Source organism: Heptranchias perlo, chromosome 28 (genome assembly GCF_035084215.1).
Source record: "Heptranchias perlo isolate sHepPer1 chromosome 28, sHepPer1.hap1, whole genome shotgun sequence".
In the NCBI taxonomy this organism is placed as follows: domain Eukaryota; kingdom Metazoa; phylum Chordata; class Chondrichthyes; order Hexanchiformes; family Hexanchidae; genus Heptranchias; species Heptranchias perlo.
The window spans coordinates 7,364,155-7,388,491 of NC_090352.1; the positions used below are offsets into that span (position 1 = coordinate 7,364,155).

Genomic DNA, 24,337 nt, shown 5'->3' on the forward strand with positions numbered 1-24,337 from the left:
GTGACAGAAGTGTTAGTGAGGGATCACTTTGGGACCAGTGTTCATAATTCCATTAGTTTTAAGATAGCTATGGAGAATGATAGGTCTGGCCCAAAAGTTAAAATTCTAAATTGGGGAAAGGCCAATTTTGATGATATTAGACAGGAACTTTCAGAAGTTGATTGGGAGAGTCTGTTGGCAGGCAAAGGGACATCTGGTAAGTGGGAGGCTTTCAAAAGTGTGTTAACCAGGGTTCAGGGTAAGCACATTCCTTATAAAGTGAAGGGCAAGGCTGGTAGAAGGAGGGAACCTTGGATGACTCGGGAGATTGAGGACCTAGTCAAAAAGAAGAAGGAGGCATATGACATGCATAGACAGCTGGGATCAAGTGGATCCCTTGAAGAGCATAGAGATTGCCGGAGTAGAGTTAAGAGAGAAATCAGGAGGGCAAAAAGGGGACATGAGATTGCTTTGGCAGATAAGGCAAAGGAGAATCCAAAGAGCTTCTACAAATACATAAAGGGCAAAAGAGTAACTAGGGAGAGAGTAGGGCCTCTTAAGGATCAACAAGGTCATCTATGTGCGGAACCACAAGAGATGGATGAGATCCTAAATGAATATTTCACATCGGTATTTACAGTTGAGAAAGGCATGGATGTTAGGGAACTTGGGGAAATAAATAGTGATGTCTTGAGGAGTGTACATATTACAGAGAGGGAGGTGCTGGAAGTCTTAACGTGCATCAAGGTAGATAAATCTCCGGGACCTGATGAAATGTATCCCAGGACGTTATGGGAGGTTAGGGAGGAAATTGCGGGTCCCCTAGCAGAGACATTCGAATCATCGACAGCTACAGGTGAGGTGCCTGAAGATTGGAGGGTAGCAAATGTTGTGCCTTTGTTTAAGAAGGGCGGCAGGGAAAAGCCTGGGAACTACAGACACCTGTAGTGGGTAAGTTGTTGGAGGGTATTCTGAGAGACAGGATCTACAGGCATTTGGAGAGGCAGGGACTGATTAGGAACAGTCAGCATGGTTTTGTGAGAGGAAAATCATGTCTCACGAATTTGATTGGGTTTTTTGAAGGGGTAACCAAGAAGATAGATGAGGGCTGTGCAGTGGACGTGGTCTACATGGACTTTAGTAAAGCCTTTGACAAGGTACCGCATGGTAGGTTGTTACATAAGGTTAAATCTCACGGGATCCAAGGTGAGGTAGCCAATTGGATACAAAATTGGCTTGACGACAGAAGACAGAGGGTGGTTGTAGGGGGTTGTTTTTCAAACTGGAGGCCTGTGACCAGCGGTGTGCCTCAGGGATCGGTGCTGGGTCCGCTGTTATTTGTTATTTATATTAATGATTTGGATGAGAATTTAGGAGGCACGGTTAGTAAGTTTGCAGATGACACCAAGATTGGTGGCATTGTGGACAGTGAAGAAGGTTATCTAGGATTGCAACGGGATCTTGATAAATTGGGCCAGTGGGCCGATGAATGGCAGATGGAGTTTAATTTAGATAAATGTGAGGTGATGCATTTTGGTAGATCGAATCGGGCCAGGACCTACTCCGTTAATGGTAGGGCGTTGGGGAGAGTTATAGAACAAAGAGATCTAGGAGTACAGGTTCATAGCTCCTTGAAAGTGGAGTCACAGGTGGATAGGTTGGTGAAGAAGGCATTCAGCATGCTTGGTTTCATTGGTCAGAACATTGAATACAGGAGTTGGGATGTCTTGTTGAAGTTGTACAAGACATTAGTAAGGCCACACTTGGAATACTGTGTACAGTTCTGGTCACCCTATTATAGAAAGGATATTATTAAACTAGAAAGAGTGCAGAAAAGATTTACTAGGATGCTACCGGGACTTGATGGTTTGACTTATAGGGAGAGGTTGGATAGACTGAGACTTTTTTCCCTGGAGAGTAGGAGGTTAAGGGGTGATCTTATAGAAGTCTATAAAATAATGAGGGGCATAGATAAGGTAGATAGTCAAAATCTTTTCCCAAAGGTCGGGGAGTCTATAACGAGGGGGCATAGATTTAAGGTGAGAGGGGAGAGATACAAAAGGGTCCAGAGGGGCAATTTTTTCACTCAAAGGGTGGTGAGTGTCTGGAACGAGCTGCCAGAGGAGTAGTAGAGGCGGGTACAATTTTGTCTTTTAAAAAGCATTTGGACAGTTACATGGGTAAGATGGGTATAGAGGGATATGGGCCAAGAGCAGGCAATTGGGACTAACTTAGTGGTATAAACTGGGCGACATGGACATGTTGGGCCGAAGGGCCTGTTTACATGTTGTAAACTTCTATGATTCTATGATTTGCACATTAATTGCCCATTAAACTCGCCACAGAAAGTTAAGTCTAGTAATTAACAGCATAAGTACCCTTTTAACAACGTGGTAATTATTTATGACTGCCAATCAACCTCGCTTGCCCAGAGAGTGAACAATAATAAGTGTGGAGTCGCATTCCTTCAGGTTGTGAGTTGTTTTAGGAAATTTTAAAAATGCCAAACAAAAGGGCATCGACGTGAAACATTAACTGTTTCTCTCTCCACAAACGCTGCCTGACCTGCTGAGTATTTCCAGCATTTTCTGTTTTTATTTTAAATTGTTTTTCTTACTTTTCCTTTCTCTCTCTTTTTTCTCTCTCTATTTCTCTTTCAGTACATGATTTGACATTGAATTCACCCACTCTAATTCACCCTCCATCACAGTCCTTCCTCTGTTTATTTCTCAATCCTTAAATCTCATTGTTTAAGGAGACACCCTGTTTGTCCCATTCTTCACCAAGGTCCCAGACGCCCTGTTGTCCTCGCTGTGCCGTTATACAAACCCGCCCGTTATACAAACCCGCCCGTTATACAAACCCGCCCGTTATACAAACCCGCCCGTTATACAACCCGCTCCTTATACAAACCCGCTCCTTATACAAACCCGCCCGTTATACAAACCCGCCCATTATACAACCCGCTCCTTATACAAACCCGCTCCTTATACAAACCCGCCCGTTATACAACCCGCTCCTTATACAAACCCGCCCGTTATACAACCCGCTCCTTATACAAACCTGCCCATTATACAACCCGCCCGTTATACAAACCCGCTCCTTAAACAAACCCGCCCGTTATACAACCCGGCCGTTATACAAACCCGCTCCTTATACAACCCGCCCGTTACACAACCCGCCCGTTATACAACCCGCTCCTTATACAACCCGCTCCTTATACAACCCGCTCCTTATACAACCCGCTCCTTATACAAACCCGCCCGTTATACAACCCGGCCGTTATACAAACCCGCTCCTTATACAACCCGCCCGTTACACAACCCGCCCGTTATACAAACCCGCCCGTTATACAACCCCGCCCGTTATACAACCCCGCCCGTTATACGAACCCGCCCATTACACAACCCGCCCGTTACACAACCCGCCCGTTATACAACCCCGCCCGTTATACAACCCGCCCGTTATACAACCCGCCCGTTATACAACCCCGCCCCTTATACAAACCCGCCCGTTATACAAACCCGCACCTTATACAACCCGCCCGTTATACAAACCCGCCCATTATACAACCCCGCCCATTATACAAACCAGCCCCTTATACAAACCCGCCCGTTATACAAACCCGCTCCTTACACAACTCGCCCGTTATACAAACCCGCCCGTTATACAACCCGCCCGTTATACAAACCTGCTCCTTACACAACCCGCCCGTTATACAAACCCGCCCGTTATACAAACCCGCCCATTATACAAACCAGCCCCTTATACAAACCAGCCCCTTATACAAACCCGCCCGTTACACAACTCGCCCGTTACACAACCCGATCCTTATACAAACCCGCCCGTTACACAACCCGCTCCTTATACAAACCCGCCCGTTATACAACTCGCCCGTTATACAACCCGCTCCTTATACAAACCCGCCCGTTATACAACCCGCTCCTTATACAAACCCGCCCGTTATACAACTCGCCCGTTATACAACCCCGCCCGTTATACAACCCGCTCCTTATACAAACCCGCCCGTTATACAACTCGCCCGTTATACAACCCCGCCCGTTATACAAACCCGCTCCTTATACAAACCCGCCCGTTATACAAACCCGCCCGTTATACAACCCGCTCCTTATACAAACCCGCCCGTTATACAACCCGCTCCTTATACAAACCCGCCCGTTATACAACTCGCCCGTTATACAAACCCGCTCCTTATACAAACCCGCCCGTTATACAACTCGCCCGTTATACAAACCCGCCCGTTATACAACTCGCCCGTTATACAAACCCGCTCCTTATACAAACCCGCCCGTTATACAACTCGCCCGTTATACAAACCCGCTCCTTATACAAACCCGCCCGTTATACAACCCGCCCGTTATACCAACCCGCCCGTTATACAAACCCGCTCCTTATACAAACCCGCCCGTTATACAAACCCGCCCGTTATACAACCCGCTCCTTATACAAACCTGCACGTTATACAAACCCGCTCCTTATACAAACCCGCCCGTTATACAAACCCGCTCCTTATACAAACCTGCCCGTTATACAACCCGCCCGTTATACAACCCGCTCCTTATACAAACCCACCCGTTATACAACCCGCTCCTTATACAAACCCGCTCCTTATACAAACCCGCCCGTTATACAACCCGCTCCTTATACAAACCCGCCCGTTATACAACCCGCTCCTTATACAAACCCGCTCCTTATACAAACCCGCCCGTTATACAACCCGCTCCTTATACAACCCGCTCCTTATACAACCCGCTCCTTATACAAACCCGCCCGTTATACAACCCGGCCGTTATACAAACCCGCTCCTTATACAAACCTGCCCGTTATACAACCCGCCCGTTATACAACCCGCTCCTTATACAAACCCACCCGTTATACAACCCGCTCCTTATACAAACCCGCTCCTTATACAAACCCGCCCGTTATACAACCCGCTCCTTATACAAACCCGCCCGTTATACAACCCGCTCCTTATACAAACCCGCTCCTTATACAAACCCGCCCGTTATACAACCCGCTCCTTATACAACCCGCTCCTTATACAACCCGCTCCTTATACAAACCCGCCCGTTATACAACCCGGCCGTTATACAAACCCGCTCCTTATACAACCCGCCCGTTACACAACCCGCCCGTTATACAACCCGCTCCTTATACAACCCGCTCCTTATACAACCCGCTCCTTATACAAACCCGCTCCTTATACAAACCCGCCCGTTATACAACCCGGCCGTTATACAAACCCGCTCCTTATACAACCCGCCCGTTACACAACCCGCCCGTTATACAACCCCGCCCGTTATACAACCCCGCCCGTTATACAACCCCGACCGTTATACGAACCCGACCGTTATACGAACCCGACCGTTACACAACCCGCCCGTTATACAACCCCGCCCGTTATACAACCCGCCCGTTATACAACCCCGCCCCTTATACAACCCCGCCCGTTATACAACCCGCCCGTTATACAACCCCGCCCCTTATACAACCCGCCCGTTATACAAACCCGCCCATTATACAACCCCGCCCATTATACAAACCAGCCCCTTATACAAACCCGCCCGTTATACAACCCGCCCGTTATACAAACCTGCTCCTTACACAACCCGCCTGTTATACAACCCGCCCGTTACACAACCCGCCCGTTACACAACCCGCCCGTTACACAACCCGCCCGTTATACAAACCCGCCCGTTATACAAACCCGCCCGTTATACAAACCCGCCCATTACACAACTCGCCCGTTACACAACTCGCCCGTTATACAAACCCGCTCCTTACACAACTCGCCCGTTACACAACTCGCCCGTTACACAACCCGATCCTTATACAAACCCGCCCGTTACACAACCCGCTCCTTATACAAACCCGCCCGTTATACAACTCGCCCGTTATACAACCCGCTCCTTATACAAACCCGCCCGTTATACAACCCGCTCCTTATACAAACCCGCCCGTTATACAACTCGCCCGTTATACAACCCCGCCCGTTATACAACCCGCTCCTTATACAAACCCGCCCGTTATACAACTCGCCCGTTATACAACCCCGCCCATTATACAAACCCGCCCGTTATACAAACCCGCCCGTTATACAACCCGCTCCTTATACAAACCCGCCCGTTATACAACCCGCTCCTTATACAAACCCACCCGTTATACAACTCGCCCGTTATACAAACCCGCTCCTTATACAAACCCGCCCGTTATACAACTCGCCCGTTATACAAACCCGCCCGTTATACAACTCGCCCGTTATACAAACCCGCTCCTTATACAAACCCGCCCGTTATACAACTCGCCCGTTATACAAACCCGCTCCTTATACAAACCCGCCCGTTATACAACCCGCCCGTTATACCAACCCGCCCGTTATACAAACCCGCTCCTTATACAAACCCACCCGTTATACAACCCGCCCGTTATACAACCTGCCTGTTAGCAGCTCGAGCTTCCAGCAACTTTGTAGGCAAAAAAATTTAAAACCTAAACGTGCATGAACAAGTCTCACTAATGGGTCATGCCAGCAAAATGCCCCCTCCAGCAATATCTGGCCCATTATGGTCCCTTGTTCTGGATTCCCCCACTAGAGGAAATAGTTTCTCACTTTGATAGTGATCTACTCTACCAAATCCCTTTATCATTTTAAACACATCAATTAGATCACCCCTCAATCTTCAATATTCAAGGGAGTACAAGCCAAGTTTATGCAATCTGTCCTCATAATATAAACTTTTAAGCTGTTTGCTCTTCTGAATACATCCCTAGTTTTTCCCAGTCTCTCTATCCTCTCAGTCTGATATCACCCTGGTGAACCTATGTTGTAACTTATCCATGTCTCCAATAACCTTTCTATATGGGGGTGCCCAAAACTGCACACACTGCCCTATCTGTGGCCTAACCAATGTCTTGCACAGACTAATCACCATCTGCTTGTGAGGAGCCATCCTGGTGAGATTTCAAGGGATTGTGTTCATAGGATGAACGAGGGGCTTTTATTTGGTGAGGGATTCAATGGGAACTGTAGGTGAGCTGTAATAAAGTGAAACCATTATTACAGGCACTGGGCTGAGGTAGATACAAACCTTATAAGCAGATTTTGGATGGAGATGGCAACACAGACTAAATCAGGAACAGCGTCAGCTGTGACTCAGTGGGTGGCCTCTGAGTCAGATAGTCAAGGATTCAAGTCCAATTCAAGGGACTTAAGCACATAATCCAGACTGACATTCCAGCGCAGTACTGAGGGAGTGCAGCATCGACGGAGGTGCTGTCTTTCGGATGAAACGTTAAACCAAGGCCCCAACTGCCCTCTCAGGTGGAGGTAAAAGATCCCACGGCACTATCCGAAGAAGAGAAGGAGAATTTCCCCGATGTCCTGGCCAATATATATCCCTCAACCAACATCTAAAACAGATGATCGGTTGTTTCATTGCTGTTTGTGGGAGCTTACTAGACATTACAGCGATTACACTTTTCTTTATTCGTTCATGAGATGTGGGCGTCGCTGGCGAGGCCGGCATTTATTGCCCATCCCTAATTGCCCTTGAGAAGGTGGTGGTGAGCCGCCTTCTTGAACCACTGCAGTCGGTGTGGTGAAGGTTCTCCCACAGTGCTGTTAGGAAGGGAGTTCCAGGATTTTGACTCAGCGACGATGAAGGAACGGCGATATATTTCCAAGTCGGGATGGTGTGTGACTTGGAGGGGAACGTGCAGGTGGTGTTGTTCCCATGTACCTGCTGCCCCTGTCCTTCTAGGTGGTAGAGGTTGCTGGTTTGGGAGGTGCTGTCGAAGAAGCCTTGGAGAGTTGCTGCAGTGCATCCTATGGATGGTACACACTGCAGCCACTGTGCGCCGGTGGTGAGGGGAGTGAATGTTTGGGATGGTGGATGGGGTGCCAATCAAGCGGGCTACTTTGTCCTGGATGGTGTCGAGCTTCTTGAGTGTTGTTGGAGCTGCACTCATCCAGGCAAGTGGAGAGTATTCCATCACACTCCTGACTTGTGCCTTGTAGATGGTGGAAAGGCTTTGGGGAGCCAGGAGGTGAGTCACTCGCCACAGAATACCCAGCCTCAGTATTTATGAGGCCGGTCCAGTTAAGTTTCTGGTCAATGGTGACCCCCAGGATGTTGATGGTAGGGTATTCAGTGATGGTAGTGCCGTTGAATGTCAAGGGTACGTGGTTAGACACTCTCTTATTGGAGATAGTCATTGCCTGGCACTTGTCTGGTGCGAATGTTACTTGCCACTTATGAGCCCAAGCATGGATGTCCAGGTCTTGCTGCATGCGGGCACGGACTGCTTCATTTTCTGAGGGGTTGCGAATGGAACTGAACACTGTGTAATCATCAGCGAACATCCCCATTTCTGACCTTATGATGGAGGGAAGGTCATTGATGAAGCAGCTGAAGGCGGTTGGGCCTAGGACACTGCCCTGAGGAACTCCTGCACCACCTGCCGCAGGCCCAGTCTGGCAGCTATGTCCTTCAGAACCTGGCCAGCTCGGTCAGTAGTGGTGCTACCGAGCCACTCTTGGTAATGGACATTTAAGTCCCCCACCCAGAGTACATTCTGTGCCCTTTCTACCCTCAGTGCTTCCTCCAAGTGGTGTTCAACATGGAGGAGGACTGATTCATCAGCTGAGGGAGGGCAGTAGGTGGTAATCAGCAGGAGGTTTCCTTGCCCATGTTTGACCTGATGCCATGAGATTTCATGGGGTCCAGAGTCAATGTTGAGGACTCCCAGGGCCACTCCCGCCTGACTGTATATCACTGTACCGCCACCTCTGTAGGTCTGTCCTGCCGGTGGGACAGGACATACCCAGGGATGGTGATGGAAGAGTCTGGGACGTTGGCTGAAAAGTATGATTCTGTGAGTGTGGCTATGTCAGGCTGTTGCTTGACTAGTCTGTGGGACAGCTCTCCCAATTTTGGCACAAGTCCCCAGATGTTAGTGAGGAGGACTTTGCAGGGTCGACTGGACTTGGTTTGCCTTTGTCGTGTCCGGTGCCTTGTGGTCCGTCCGGTTTTATTCTTATTATGACTTTTTTTAGCGAGATTTTACAACTGAGTGGCTTGCTAGGCCATTTCAGAGGGCAATTAAGAATCAACCACGTTGCTGCGGGTCTGGAGTCACATACAGGCCAGACCGGGTAAGGACGGCAGGTTTCCTTCCCTAAAGGGCATTAGTGAACCAGATGGGTTTTTACAACAATCTGGTAGTTTCATGGCCACCATTACTGATATTGGTATTTTAATTCCAGATTTATTTAATTAATTGAATTTAAATTCCTCAGCTACCATCGCGGGATTTGAACTCTGGATTATTAGTCCAGGCCTCTGGATTACTAGTCCAAAAAGATAACCACTATGCTACCATACCCTCAAATTTAAAAGTACTTAATTTGCTCTAAAGATTTGGGATGTCCTGAGGTCGTGAAAGACGCTATATAGATGCAAGTCTTTCTTACTAACAAATAGAACATGGTGAAGATTTGTGTCATATATATCGATATGTATGAAAATAAACTAAGATAGGAAGCAGTAAAGATTGTTATTGCAGTTTAATAAAGAACCTTCAACCTTCCTCGGTAGAACAGCTGTGCGTGCTACGTTTAAGTGCGCGATACTATTCTCCTACCTGGTTTGAAAGAGTTGCCGTGGCTCTGACTTGTCGCGAGGATTCCTCGTGGCTGAGTTACCTCGTACCTGAACATCTGGCGACAGGGGCCGAACAGCAGCACTGTGACTCCTCAGAGAAAGAGCAGACGGTGTGGTTAGTCGCCACTCCACTGGAGGCATGGGACTTTGAGATCTTGACAGAATGAGTGCTGTCTGCGGCTTGTTTGTCTGGTCTGTCCTCGGTGGCAAGCGAGCCTTGATCTCGTGGACAGGGGTGGCGGCCCTGTGCGGGCTGCTGAATCTGGACACCTGCTTGTGAGCTGTTAAAAATTCAACGGATGACGTTATTAGTCGATTATTGGTAGTCTATTGCCATCTGTGTGACTCAATAGCCGATTGCTGTGTGACTGGGTGCGTGCCAGTGTTTCTGAAATGGTTGGTGTGCACGTGTGAGACTGTGACTGGGTATGCTGTGGACCTGAATCATTGGGCGTAATTTGCACCCTCACCGCCTGGGCAGTAAACTGGCAGAACCCATTGCCCGCCCATTATACAGCTCGCCCCGATTTTCGTTGAAATCAATGGAGCGAAAATTAGGCGGGTTCTAAACGGGACTTGGTCAGCAGATGGGCTGAGGCAGGGACAGAGGTGGGCAATGTTACGAGGTGGAAGTAGGTGGTCTTTCTGATGGGGAGGATTTGAGGTCAACTCGGGGTCGAATAGGATGCCGAGGTTGCAAACGGTCTGGTTCTGTCTGAGACAGTGGCCAGGGTAAGGAGTTTATGGTGGGAGCTGAAGATGATGGCTTCAATCTTCCCATGTTTACGTGGAGGAAGTTGCGACTCATAGACTAGATGTTGGATAAGCAGCATGACAACACATAGGCAGTGGAGAGGTCGAGAGAGGTAGTGGAGATGAAGAACTGGGTGTCGTCGGTGTATATGTTGAACCTGACGCTATGTCTGTGGACGATGTTGCCTAGGGGCTGCATGTAGATGAGGAAGAGGAGCAGGCCAAAGATAGGTCCTTGGAGGTAATAGTGTGGGGGCAGGAGAAGCCATTGCCGGAGATGATCTGGCTACGATCAGATAGCAAAGAGTGGATGAGGGGTCACAGTTATGGAGAGAGACTTGAGAAATTAAGCTTCTCAAGGGCGGCCCCACTGGGCTGGACACCTCAGGAGAAGCGTTGGAGGAGGATGGTGTGGTCGACCATGTCAAAGGCTGCAGAGGTCAAGGAGAGATAATGCACTATGGTAACAGTCACAGAGGATGTCATTTGTGCCTTTAGTTAGGCCCATTTTGATGTTCTGGCAGGGATTGAAATCTGATTGGAGAGGTTCAAACATGGAGTTGCAGAACGTGGCCACAGATTTGGGAGGCAACAACACATTCAAGAAATTTGGAGAGTAAATGGAGGTAGAAGATACTGTGGTAGTTTGCAGGGATAGAGGGGTCGAGGGTGGGATTTTTGAGGAAGGGGTGAATATGGCAGTTTTGAAAAGGAGGGGAACATTGCCTAAGGAGAGGCAAAAATTTACAATGTTAGTTAGAATGGGGTTAACATAGTTAGTTAGATCAGCGGCTTAGTGGGAATGGGAGCAGGGGAACAGGAGATGGGCCTAATGGATGAGGAGATTTGAGAGGGTATGAGGGGAGATGGGACAGAAAGTAGATTAACACGTGGGGCTAGAGTAGGGGATCCTGGGGTAGGTTTGGTTTGGTGGGCAAGGGGAAAGGGGAGGAAGCAGCAGAGATGGCTTTTCGTGATTATTTTAAATTAGTTCCCTTTTGTTACTGTCTCACTGACCAGAGGAAGCAATCACTATTTACCTCATCGTAACTCTTCATAATCTTGAAGACCTCTATCAGGTCACCTCTCAACCTTCTCAGCTCTAGTTTTTAAAAAAACCTTAACTTCTCAAGTATCTCTGTAACCCCTCATCTCTGGTAATATCCTAGTAAATTTGCATTCCCATTGTTTTTATATCACTCCTATAATGGGGTGCCCAAAACTGCACACAATACTCCAACTACAGCCTAACTAACATTAATATTATCTCCCTCCTTTTGTATTCCGTGCCTATAGAAAACACATCAGGGATTCTGAATACCATTTTTATGTCCTTATCTACTTGTATTGCCACCTTTATGACCTATGTATCTACACACCAAAGTTCCTTTGTCCCTCTACTCCACTTAAAATCTTACCATTTCTTTCCTTTCTTCTTTCCCCTCTTCTTACTTCCACATTTCACTGCATTGATCTGCATCCAGCCACCTCTCTGCCCATCCTGCCAGCCTATACCCTCCTGCACTCTTTCACAGTCCTGTTCACAATTTGCCATACCCATAATTTAGAGTCATCAGCAAATTTCAACATTGTTCTCTCAATTCCCAACTCCAGATTACTAATATATATAATAAATAACAGCAGCTCAACACAGATGCCTGTGGAACACTGCTCACGGTACCTCTCCAGTCTGAGAAGCTTCCCTTCAACTTAGATCCTTTGCTCTCTGCCCTCTGAACCCATCTCCCTATCCTTGTGGCTACATCCTCCTTAATTCCATGTTCCACTATCTTTGTAATGAATCTCTTAAATGCTAACGTAGCAAATGCTTTTTGTAGATCCATATAAACCACATCCAATGCACTTCCCTTATCTGTCCTCTCTGTTATTCAGAGAGTTCTACAAGGTTGGTTCAGCATGGCCGACCTTTTAGAAATCCATGCTGAGTGGTTCTGATTAGCTGGGGTTAATATTCAATTTCGCCAGGGATTCAAAACGGGCAGTAGCAGATTGACCCCTCGTTAAATGCCCCGCCCGATTTCCCTTTCCATTGGATGTATAACGGGCGGCCGATCTGCTACCATCCCAAAGCTGAATTTTATCCTTCCTCCCTCGATCAGTCTGATAGTGGCTATAAGAGGCCTAATGCCTGGCGGAGGGTGAAAGATGAAGGGTGAAAGGTGACAGGGTTACCTAACCAAGTATGTGCAGATCACAACCAGACCAAAGTAAGGAATTTGGAAAGTTAGTCAATTAGTTCCCTTAGACTGGTCTTTTTTTAAAATTCATTCTCACGGTGTGGGCATCGCTGGCAGAGCCGGCATTTATTGCCCATCCCTACTTGCCCTTGACAAAGTGAAGGTGCTCCCACAGTGCTGTTAGGTAGGGAGTTCCAGGATTTTGACCCAGTGGCAATGAAGGAACGGTGATATGTGTCTCGGGATCGTTTTTTGAGCAGTTGACTAAGAATTTCTAAAGTGTAAACCAGACACCAAAACGATTAGATTTTGAAATAGAAGACTGTTTTACACACATTTATTTCTATATCTCAGTCTTCCCTTCTCTCTACCCCTATCACTTTAGTCAGTAGCTCCTGACCGACAGGCACTTACTGAGCGATGTACAGCGGCAGGGGTCGTGTTTGTCAAGGTAATGTTCAAGGGTGTCCCATCCCCCACCCACTCGCACCATCACATGATTCCGTAAAATCTACAAAACAAAAGGGCAGAAAGCAAATCAGGAGTGAAGCCTGAGAATAATTATCTCTTGTCTTTACCAATAAGCAAAAATTATTTTATATTTTGAACGTCTTCATTTCTAAAACAAAACCTTTATAGTGCCTGAAATCAATTTGTATCAAAATTTATGTCGGAATCGGACACAGGATTTCAGTGTCAAAATATGGAACCCATTTCTGAAGTACAAATAAAATCTTCTCACCCACTTTGATGAACAGAGAGAGATGATGGTGATGACTGTGACTGCGTTAAAGGAGTGGTCTTGTGGTCTGGCCCTTTGTACTCTCCACAGAAGCAAAGGAACTCCATCCAATGCCTTCCTGCAACAGTGAGACTGGGACCTATGAGCACCACTGATAAAATTCATGCTGAAGGCTGGCTGTTTTCCTTTAACTTCTACCTTACCCAGTCCTTCAGAACCAAAAATGACCATTATCACTTGCTCCTCAGGGCTTAATGGACACTGCTGTTCCATACTACCTCTGTGCAAACACCACTTACCACTAGGATTTGATTACCAAGCCATTTTTCAATCCAGTTTGCCACTCTACCAGTATTTCCATGGGCCTTAAATCTTCTTTAACAGCCTCACATCCAGAATTATATCAAATGCTTTCTGAAAGTCCAAGTAAATGATACCCACTAGAATCGCTATCATCCAATAATCATAGAATCATACAGCACATAAGGAGGCCATTCAGCCCATCATGCCTGTGCGGGCTCTTTGAAAGAGCTATCCAATTAGTCTCACTCCCCCACTCTTTCCCCATAGTCCTGCAAATTTTCAATTTTCAAGTATATAACCAATGTAATTTAGCTCCTTCCTCAAGGAATTCCAAGAGCAGCAATTTGTGAAGCACTTTGTCTTCAAAGTGGGCTGAAACACTTCTCAAAGTATTCAATTTCTTAAACAAAAGTACCTTCATGGTCTATAAAGCATTTTAATTATTGCTTGTGAGGCATGGGCAATTAATGGCCAATGGCTTCTAAAACTGACTCCTTCTTAAAGCCTCTGCACATTTTAACACGAGCAGTGATGGTCGAGCAACCATTGTGGGAAAATATGTACACGTCACCCATCAACATGTATAACATGTGCCAATCATAAGACAATCAGTTAGACTATGTAACTCCATTATACAACAACAACTTGCATTTATGTAGTGCCTTTAACGTAGTAAAACGTCCCAAAGCATTTTACAGGAGTGTTATCAGAAGGAATTTGACACTGAGCCACGTAAAGAGCTAATTAGGACAGGTGATCAAAAGCTTGGTCAAAGAGCTAGGTTTTAAGGAGCATCTTAAAGGAGGAGAGAGCAGTAAAGAGGCAGAGAGGTTTAGGGAGGGAATTCCAGAGCTTAGGCAGCTGAAGGCATGGTCGCCAATGGTGGAGCAATGAAAACTGGGGATGCACAAGAGGCCAGAATTGGGGGAGCGCAGAGATCTCGGAGGGTTGTAGGGCTGGAGGAGGTTACAGAGATAGGGAGGGGCGAGGCCATGGAGGGATTTGAAAACAAGGATGAGAATTTTAAAATCGAGGAGTTCCCAGACCGGGAGCCAATGTAGGTCAGCGAGCACAGGGGTGATGGGTGAACGGGACTTGGTGAGAATTTGGGCAGCAGCGTTTTGGATGAGCTCAGGTTTACAGAGGGTAATTTATATGAAGAAACCAGCACTCTATATAAAGGCCACAGTGATTTGGTGTCCATCAAGGATACAGTAGTGTTGTGGTTATGTTACTGGACTAATAATCCAAGAACCTGAATTCAAATCCCACCACGGCAGTTTGAGAATTTGAATTCGTTTTGTTTTAATCTGGAAATAAAAAGCTAGTATCAGTAAAAGTGACCATGAAGTTGGCGGATTATTGTAAAAACCGAACTGGTTCACTAATGTGCTTTAGGGAAAGAAACCTGCTGTCCTTACCCAGTTTGGTCTATATGTGACTCCAGCCCCACACCAACGTGGTTGACTCTTAACTACCCTCTGAAGTAGCCCAGCAAGACACTCAGTTGTATCAAAAAACTGCTACCCAGAAGGAAGCCCACCACCACTTCCTCTCTACTGGTGGGGAGAGAGGGTAGATCTGAAACACTGGGGCAAAATTGGTTTGTAGGGAGAGCAAAGTGCCCTTTAAATGGGTGGTGTCACCTTGGTAAAGTGGCTTACACGGCAGTTTATCTAGTCCTAACAGAGGAGGGTACGTTGGCAGTACTTTTGTGCAGTGTTATTTTTCCCCTTACTTTCCTCCCTTTCTCTCCCGAAGGTGTCGACTCACATTGAGGTACAGTTCCACTCCTCTGATACCTCGGCCAATTTCTCCATTCTTCACAGCACTGGCAGGCTGCCTTGGTTGATTTTTGCCCTTCAAAGCCCAAAGGTGCTCGTTGGAGACTGAACCCGAGAGCTCGTTGTCTCAATCACTCATAGTCTTTATTACATCATTTAGCTGCTAACTGATCCACAATTAGATCATCTACATGTGCAATTTTGGATATCTGACAGTGAGCAGTGAAGGAAAAGGGACTGAGTACCACCGACAAGCACAAAGGGAGAATTATTACACCATTGTGCAATGAAGGCAGCTGTGGACAGCTCTACCATCTGCTCTTATGTGGGAATTATGTATATTGTAGCAAGTAAATCACCTCTCCGCTGTCATTTATTTAAAGGAAACTTCAGAAAATATTCCAATAGAATAATCCTTCCTTCAAATCTCCACCTTGATTTAAATTCCAATAGTACTTTAAGGTGCTTTAAACTGTGATACAGTAGACAGCTTGCAAGCAAAGTATAAACCTGTCAGGATTCATCAAGAACCAATGCCTGGAAGAGCCACATAAAAAAGGGTCGTCCTGCAAACTGGTCCAAGCGAGTCTCACTCTTACATTTGCCTTGCACCCTGGGAACCCAGAGGGACAGGCGCAGGTCACACACAGAATGGAAGCGTCTTTGAGGAATTGAATGCGTACGTACCCCAACACGCAGACAAACCGCGCGCACATCCCAACACGCAGACAAACCGCGCGCACACCCCAACACGCAGACAAACCGCGCGCACACCCCAACACGCAGACAAACCGCGCGCACACCCCAACACGCAGACAAACCGCGCGCACACCCCAACACGCAGACAAACCGCGCGCACACCCCAACACGCAGACAAACCGCGCGCACACCCCAACACGCAGACAAACCGCGCGCACACCCCAACACGCAGACGAACCGCGCGCACACTCCAACACGCAGACAAACCGCACGCACACCCCAACACGCAGACAAACCGCGCGCACACCCCAACACGCAGACAAACCGCGCGCACACCCCAACACGCAGACAAACCGCGCGCACACCCCAACACGCAGACAAACCGCGCGCACACCCCAACACGCAGACAAACCGCGCGCACACTCCAACACGCAGACAAACCGCGCGCACACCCCAACACGCAGACAAACCGCGCGCACACCCCAACACGCAGACAAACCGCGCGCACACCCCAACACGCAGACAAACCGCGCGCACACCCCAACACGCAGACAAACCGCGCGCACACCCCAACACGCAGACAAACCGCGCGCACACCCCAACACGCAGACAAACCGCGCGCACACCCCAACACGCAGACACCCTAACGCGCACACGTACCCCAACATGCAGACAAACCGGGCGCACACCCACACACCCCAACATGCAGACTGCCAATCTTTTAAGTACCTTTAAGTACCTTCTCTTTATCTATTTTTCCCTATCCAATGTCGCTATTACCTCCTCCTTTACTGCGACAATGGCAGCATCCTCTTCTCTAGTGAAAGCCGATGCGAAGTATTCATTCAGTACCTCAGCCATGCCCTCTGCCTCCACAAGAAGATCTCCGTTTTTGTCCCTAATCGGCCCCACCCTTCCTTTGATTACCCCAACACACACACAAACCGCGCGTATACCCACACACCCCAACACGCACACACACCCATGCTCACACCCACACACGCCCGCGTGCGCACACCCCAACACACACTCCACGTGCACACCAACAGACTCCAACACACACCTGTGCACACACCCCAACACAGAGTATTAGTCTTGTGCCAACAGTGAAACCGGGCACCAAATGCCAATGTGCTCGGAAACTGAAAATAATGGCGGAAAATTAATGATTGGAACATAATTAATCCAGTAAATCATCTTCAATTGATTAGCAGGAAATTCTGAGATCCATATACATGATGAGTTGTTATATATTTAGCTGAACTAATTACAATCCACATAAACAAGAGATCGGTCTCCATTAGAAACCACCACAAGGTCAAATCTTCTGTCACCTCACTGCAGAACAACAGGTCAAAACACAGACTTGAATCTGATCGTAATGCCCAGAATTTCCTGAAAACTTTGCCGACTTTTGGCGCCAAAGATCGAGGAAGTTTGCGTGTAAGTGACTTACACCGGTTTTTTATGTTACGCCCTGAGTTTCCTCAACCTTCTAGGCCAACTCAGCAAAACCTCTGTCAAAACCCTCTGCCGCTCATTGACATGGCCCGTCCCCATGCAGAAGACCAGACAGCGCAAATTTCCTGCATTTACACCATTTCCAAACGGGCTGTAAACTTATGCCCAAACCTTTAGGAACAGACGGCCCTAAAGTCATATTGCTGATGTTTTATGGCGATTTTTTTAAGGCGAGTTTAACATAGAAACATAGAAAATAGGAGCAGGAGTAGGCCATTCGGCCCTTCGAGCCTGCTCCGTCATTCAATATGATCATGGCTGATCCTCGATTTCTATACCATATTCCCGCTCTCTCCCTATACCCTTTGATGCCTTTTGTTTCTAGAAATCTATCAAGCTCCTTCTTAAATATATTCAGTGACTTGGCCTCCACAGCCTTCGGTGGTAGAGAATTTCACAGGTTCACCACCCTCTGAGTGAAGAAATGTCTCCTCATCTCAGCCCTAAATGTCCTACCCCGTATCCTGAGACTGTGACCCCTCGTTTTGGACCCCTCAGCCAGGGGAAACGTCTTCCCTGCATCCAGTCTGTCTAGCCCTGTCAGAATTTTATATGTTTCAATGAGATCCCCTCTCATTCTTCTAAACTCTAGTGAATACAGGCCGAGTCGACCCAATCTCTCCTCAAACGACATCCTGCCATCCCAGGAATCAGTCTGGTGAACCTTCGCTGCATTCCCTCTATGGCAAATATATCCTTTCTTAGGTAAGGAGACCAAAACTGCACACAATACTCCAGGTGTGGTCTTACCAAGGCCCTATATAATTGCAGTAAGACATCCTTGCTCCTATACTCAAATCCTCTTGCAATGAAGGCCAACACCATTTGCCTTCCTAACTGCTTGCTGCACCTAAATATTTGCTTTCAGTGACTGGTGTACAAGGACACCCAGGTCTCTTTGTACATCAACATTCCCCAATCTCTCACCATTTAAATAATACTCTGCCTTTCTGTTTTTCCTTCCGAAGTGGATGACTTCACATTTATCCACATTATACTGCATCTGCCATGTATTTGCCCACTCACTCAACTTGTCTAAATCGCCTTGAAGCCTCTTTGCATTTTCCTCACAACTCACGATCCCACCTAGTTTTGTGTCATCAGCAAATTTGGAAATATTACATTTGGTTCCCTCATCCAAATCATTGATATATATTGTGAATAGCTGGGGCCCAAGCACTGATCCCTGTGGTACCCCACTAGTCACCGCCTGCCGCCCCGAAAAAGACCCATTTATTCCTACTCTCTGTTTCCTGTCTGTTAACCAATTTTCAATCCATGCCAGTATATTACCCCCAATCCCATGTGCTTTAATTTTGCACACTAATCTCTTGTGTGGGACCTTATCAAAGGCCTTCTGAAAATCCAATTTTTAATTTTTATTTCTCCTCACTGAAACTTGCTCAGTATTTTTGATTTCTTTGAATGCATTTTTATGGAATCGGAATGAGTTGCATTGAAAATTGAAAAGCTAACGCAATTACATTTTCTGAAACATGCTGTGCCTAGTGTGCATAAATCATGGTTTCGCTGGCTTCAAACATTAATTTTCATTTAACATTAAAGAGGGATGTAAAGATGGAATAAGATGTAAATTCCGCGCTTTCCTCGGGCCCCAATCGTTTACATTTCTCTGTATGAGATTGGAAATTTTGGTGTAAGAGCTGTTCTGCAAGGTCGTCATAGAAACTGGTCACGTCATTCAAGGAAATTCTGGGCCCATATCTTAAAGGAGAACACCAAGCATTCAAAACGAAAAATAACATATCCATGGAGAAGTGCCCCATTAACAGTGAGGAACCTGATTATATGTTACCACTCACCCTCACAAAAATCAAGGTGCTAGAGTCTCCCACTTTGTACTTTCCTTCAGAGACTTTTACCATGGGAAACTGATCAGGACAGGTACAGCGACTCACAAGGTGACGTACCTGCCGAGTTAAAGAAAGAAAGACTTGCATTTATATAGAGCCTTTCACGATTTCAGGACGTCCCAAATGAAGTATTTTTTGAAGTGTAGTCACTGTTGTAATTTAGGAGATGCAGCAGCCAATTTGCACACAGCAAGATCCCACAAACAGCAATGTGATAATGACCAGGTAATCTGTGTTATTGATGTTGGTTGAGGGATAAATATTGGCCAGGACACCGGGAGGAGTCCCCTGCTCTTCTTCAAATAGTGCCATGGGATCTTTGACCTCGACCCGAGAGGGCAGATGGGACCTTGGTTTAACATCTCACCTGAAAGACAGCACCTCAGACAGTGCTGTACTCCCGCAGTACTGGACTGGAGTGTCAGCCTGGATTTTGTGCTCAAGCCTCTGTAGTGGGGCCTAGATCTCACAACCTTCATCACTCAGAGGTAAGAGTGCTACCAACTGAGCCACAGGTGAAAACACCAAAGGCATTGCTTAGAGCTCAAATGTAACAGAGACAACATTGCTATGTAATTGGAGCAGAATGAAATCAATAAATTATAACTGAATTAGCATTTCTGTCCTTGGAAATCTTGATCTTATTGTTATTTACAACCTGAGCACAGTGAAATATTCGATTCAGACATCTCTCGACAAGCACAGGATCAATTCATCAAAAAAATGACTTATAAAATTGATACAACTGCAACATAAGAGGAATAATTAATGCCGCTCTTATCTAATGGTGGCACTCATTGAGTTTAATTTTCTACTGGGCCCCGTTTGCTGCAATGTGGAAGAATCGATTCAGCAGCCTTGATTGACGTGGAAATGAATATGTGCAAAAGTATTGGGTTTATTCCATTTTGTTAACGCTATCATCGTCCTGACATTAACAGCGTTGAACCTGACTGGATCAATCCTGATGCACGGCTCCCAGAAGGACAGAGTAGCTGATCGAGCAGGCTGCAGATGGCTGGTGGGACGGGACGGGATTGATGGGCTCAATGGCCTTTTCACCCTCCGTTCTTGCGTCCTTTCCGTTTCACGAGAACTCCCCGTGGGCCACGTTCAGGAAGAAGAGAAACGTACGCGTTCACTTGGGGGTAAAAAGGCCGCTTGGCGGTCCTGCTGCTTGAGCGTGACGTGCATCGTAAAACTGCGCCTCCCCAGCCCGTGATTTTAATGGAGAGAAAATCGCAAGCCGCATTTGTGCGGTTTCGTGGAATGCGAATCTTTACACCATAATGACTCATCACGTCTTCAGGATATCCCACGACCAATTAATTACTTCAGTGCGGTTGCAGCCACTGTTGTAGTTGTATATGGGTAAACACCGTGGTGATTTATGCACAGCAAGGACCCACAAATGATATGAATGGTCAGTTAAATTGCTTTTTGGTGGTGTTGGGGTTTGAGGGAGGAATATTGGCCAAGACACCAGGAGAGCTCCTCTGCTCTTCTTCGAATAACATTGTAGGGTCTCTTAATGTCCATCGGAACAGACCTCAGTTTGTGTCATCCACAATTCACCTTTGATAGTGCTGTACTAACTCAATACTACACTGAAGTCTGGTTTCCAACAACAGCTGCCTGCATTTATATAGTGCCTTTAATGTGGAAAAAATGGCCCAGAGGTGTAAGGAGAATGGACACTGAGCCAAAGTAAGCAGAGGTTAGGACAGTTGACCAAAAGCTCAGTCAGAGAGCTTGGTTTTAGGGATGGTCTTAAAGAGGGAGAGAGAGTTGGAAAGTTGAGACAATTCCAGAGACCGGACCTGGATGGCTGGAAGCACAATAGCTACTGATGAAGAAACAGGGAAGCCGTCGGAGGTCAGAGTCAGAGGGGTGGAGAGTTTGGGGTGGGGGGGCTATAGGAGGTTATAGCGATAGAGAAACAAAGAGGCGATGAAGGGATTTATACACCAGGACAAGAATTTTAAATTTGAACTGTTCGGGGGGACGGGGAGCCAATGTAGGTCAATGGGCACGGGGTGAGGGGTGAGCGGGACTTGGGCACGGGGTGAGGGGTGAGCGGGACTTGGGCACGGGGTGAGGGGTGAGCGGGACTTGGGCACGGGGTGAGGGGTGAGCGGGACTTGGGCACGGGGTGAGGGGTGAGCGGGACTTGGGCACGGGGTGAGGGGTGAGCGGGACTTGGGCACGGGGTGAGGGGTGAGCGGGACTTGGGCACGGGGTGAGGGGTGAGCGGGACTTGGTGAGAGACACGATACGAGCAGTAGAGTTTTGGGATGAGCTGAAGTTTATAGAGGGTGGAGGATGGGAGGCCGGCCAGGACAGCATTGGAGTAATTGAGTTTGAAGGTGGCAAAGGCATGGAAGAGGGTTTCAGCAGCAGATAGGCTGAAAGGAGTGGAGGTGGGCGGTATTACAAAGATAGAAGTAGGTGGTCAGAAGTTCAGCTTGGGGTCAAACAGGATGTAAGGTTATGAACCGCCTGGTTCAACCTGAGGTTGTGGCCAAGAGTGTGTAGTGGGGCCCGAAGATTGGTTTCAGTCCTCTCAATGTTCCCAAGGCTCATCCAAGGCTGGACATCAGACAAGCAATCTAACAGTACTGGGGCAGTCGAATAGTTGAGAGAGGTGGTGGAGAGGTTGATTGGGCGTCAATCGGGGCAAGTATGGAAGCTGACGTCATGTCTGTGGATGATTTCAACAAGGGTCAGCATATTGACAAGGAGGAAGAAGGGGCCAAGGATGAATCCTTCGAGGGGCTCTGGAGGTGATGGTGCAGGAACGGCGTGCTCAAATCATACAGTGGGGCTAGAGCCCACGCCTGTCACTCAGAGCCAAACGTCCTACCAACTGAACCGTGCCTCAGCCATGTGTCATCATCACACTCTCGATCTTAAAGACTGACTGGAACTCACCGGTATTCTCACACACCCTGTCGATCAAAGATTCAGAAGGTGGTTCCAGGGTCCTAAAACCTGTTTCATGCTGGTTTGTCCCAATCTTCGGGCCCCATCACACACTCTTGTCCACCGATTCCGTCCCTCTACTTGGCCACTGCCTCAGGTTGAACCAGGTGGTTCACAGCCTTGTGTCCTGTTTGACCCCAAGCTGAACTTTTGACTGCCATTTCCATCTTTGTAACATTGCTCACTCCACTTAAAAAAAACCCCCACCCCTCCAAATTTACTCCTCTTTGCTCCTCTGCTCTCTTGAAGGTTTTGATTTATTCTGGGGTATGGGTCCCACAAGAGTCAAGCCCTCTCCGAGACACTAAACCAAGTGGTCATAGAATCCACAGCACAGAAAGAGGCCATTCCACTCATCATACTTGTGTGAGCTCTTCAATTGGAGCTATCCACTCCAGTCCCATTTCCCCACACTTTCTCCATACCCTTTTTGTATTCTTCCTTTTCTCGTATGTTCTTAGAACTTTCGGTCTGAAAAAGATGTTCCAATTTCCCCTTCGTGTTTCCTCACCTTGTAAAACCATCGCTCACCATTAACCCTCTCAAAACTTTCTTTCTCACCGTTTGCCATGTCTCCAGTTTGATATCATCAACAGACTTCAGTAACATTCCTCTTGTGCCTACGTTCAACTCCTTTACTGGAATGGAAAACAAGAGAGATCCTAGCACATCCTGGAGCACATCTATCCACAACTTCCAATCTTCCCCCAACCATGTCAAGGCCAGTATCTGAGGGGATTCCTGGGAATTCGACCCAATGTGCCCTATAAGGCCTCAACTGAACCTACTGAAGCCTTCGAAAAGAGCCCTAAATCCAAATGATCCCAGAGGGGACCTTAAATTTCTTCTCTTAAGACTGCAGACTTATGTTGGGGTACAGTTCCACAGGCACCAGCTGATGTTGGGGTACAGTCCCACAGGCACCAGCTGATGTTGGGGTACAGTCCCACATGCACCAGCTGATGTTGGGGTACAGTCCCACATGCACCAGCTGATGTTGGGGTACAGTCCCACATGCACCAGCTGATGTTGGGGTACAGTCCCACATGCACCAGCTGATGTTGGGGTACAGTCCCACATGCACCAGCTGATGTTGGGGTACAGTCCCACATGCACCAGCTGATGTTGGGGTACAGTCCCACATGCACCAGCTGATGTTGGGGTACAGTCCCACAGGCACCAGCTGATGTTGGGGTACAGTCCCACATGCACCAGCTGATGTTGGGGTACAGTCCCACAGGCACCAGCTGATATTGGGGTACAGTCCCACATGCACCAGCTGATATTGGGGTACAGTCCCACATGCACCAGCTGATGTTGGGGTACAGTCCCACAGGCACCAGCTGATGTTGGGGTACAGTCCCACAGGCACCAGCTGATGTTGGGGTACAGTCCCACAGGCACCAGCTGATATTGGGGTACAGTCCCACATGCACTGGCTCATGTCGAGGTACAGTCTTACATTTATTAGCCACACTGCACTTCACCCAAGTGGTCTTATTTTACCTGTAGCTCTGGACAGTGAATGATGGCCAACTATTCTCCATAGGAAGATCGCACTCAAACCTGATTCTACCCTCAACCATCCTTGCCTGGTGTTCAAACAGATGAATTTTTTCAGCAGGGATCACTCGACAATAGTCAGGAGTGGGGAAAGCTGGCTGTCTTCCCCTCCCTAGCCCAGGGGAGCTGGGACTAACCATAGACTCCCCACATCTGCCTGGTCAGCTAGTGAAGCACAGACCAAGGGTAGCACTGGAATCTTCCCAATCTGTATGGTTTGGTAGCACACCATGCAGGGTATTTAGCCCCTGAACTT

At 47.5% G+C, this 24,337-nt stretch overlaps 1 protein-coding gene across 1 annotated transcript in view; it reads right to left on the bottom strand.

Annotated features, from left to right (window-relative positions):
* LOC137344812 (GAS2-like protein 2A) overlaps positions 1–24,337 on the bottom strand; it is a 77,271-nt gene that overhangs the window by 32,072 nt on the left and 20,862 nt on the right. Inside the window, exons 3-5 of the mRNA XM_068007985.1 lie at positions 19,486–19,593; positions 13,028–13,124; positions 9,643–9,943 (exon numbers count right to left, since the gene is read on the bottom strand). Coding sequence (XP_067864086.1) covers positions 9,643–9,943; positions 13,028–13,124; positions 19,486–19,593 — 506 coding nt within the window. The remainder of the gene's footprint in view (positions 1–9,642; positions 9,944–13,027; positions 13,125–19,485; positions 19,594–24,337) is intronic.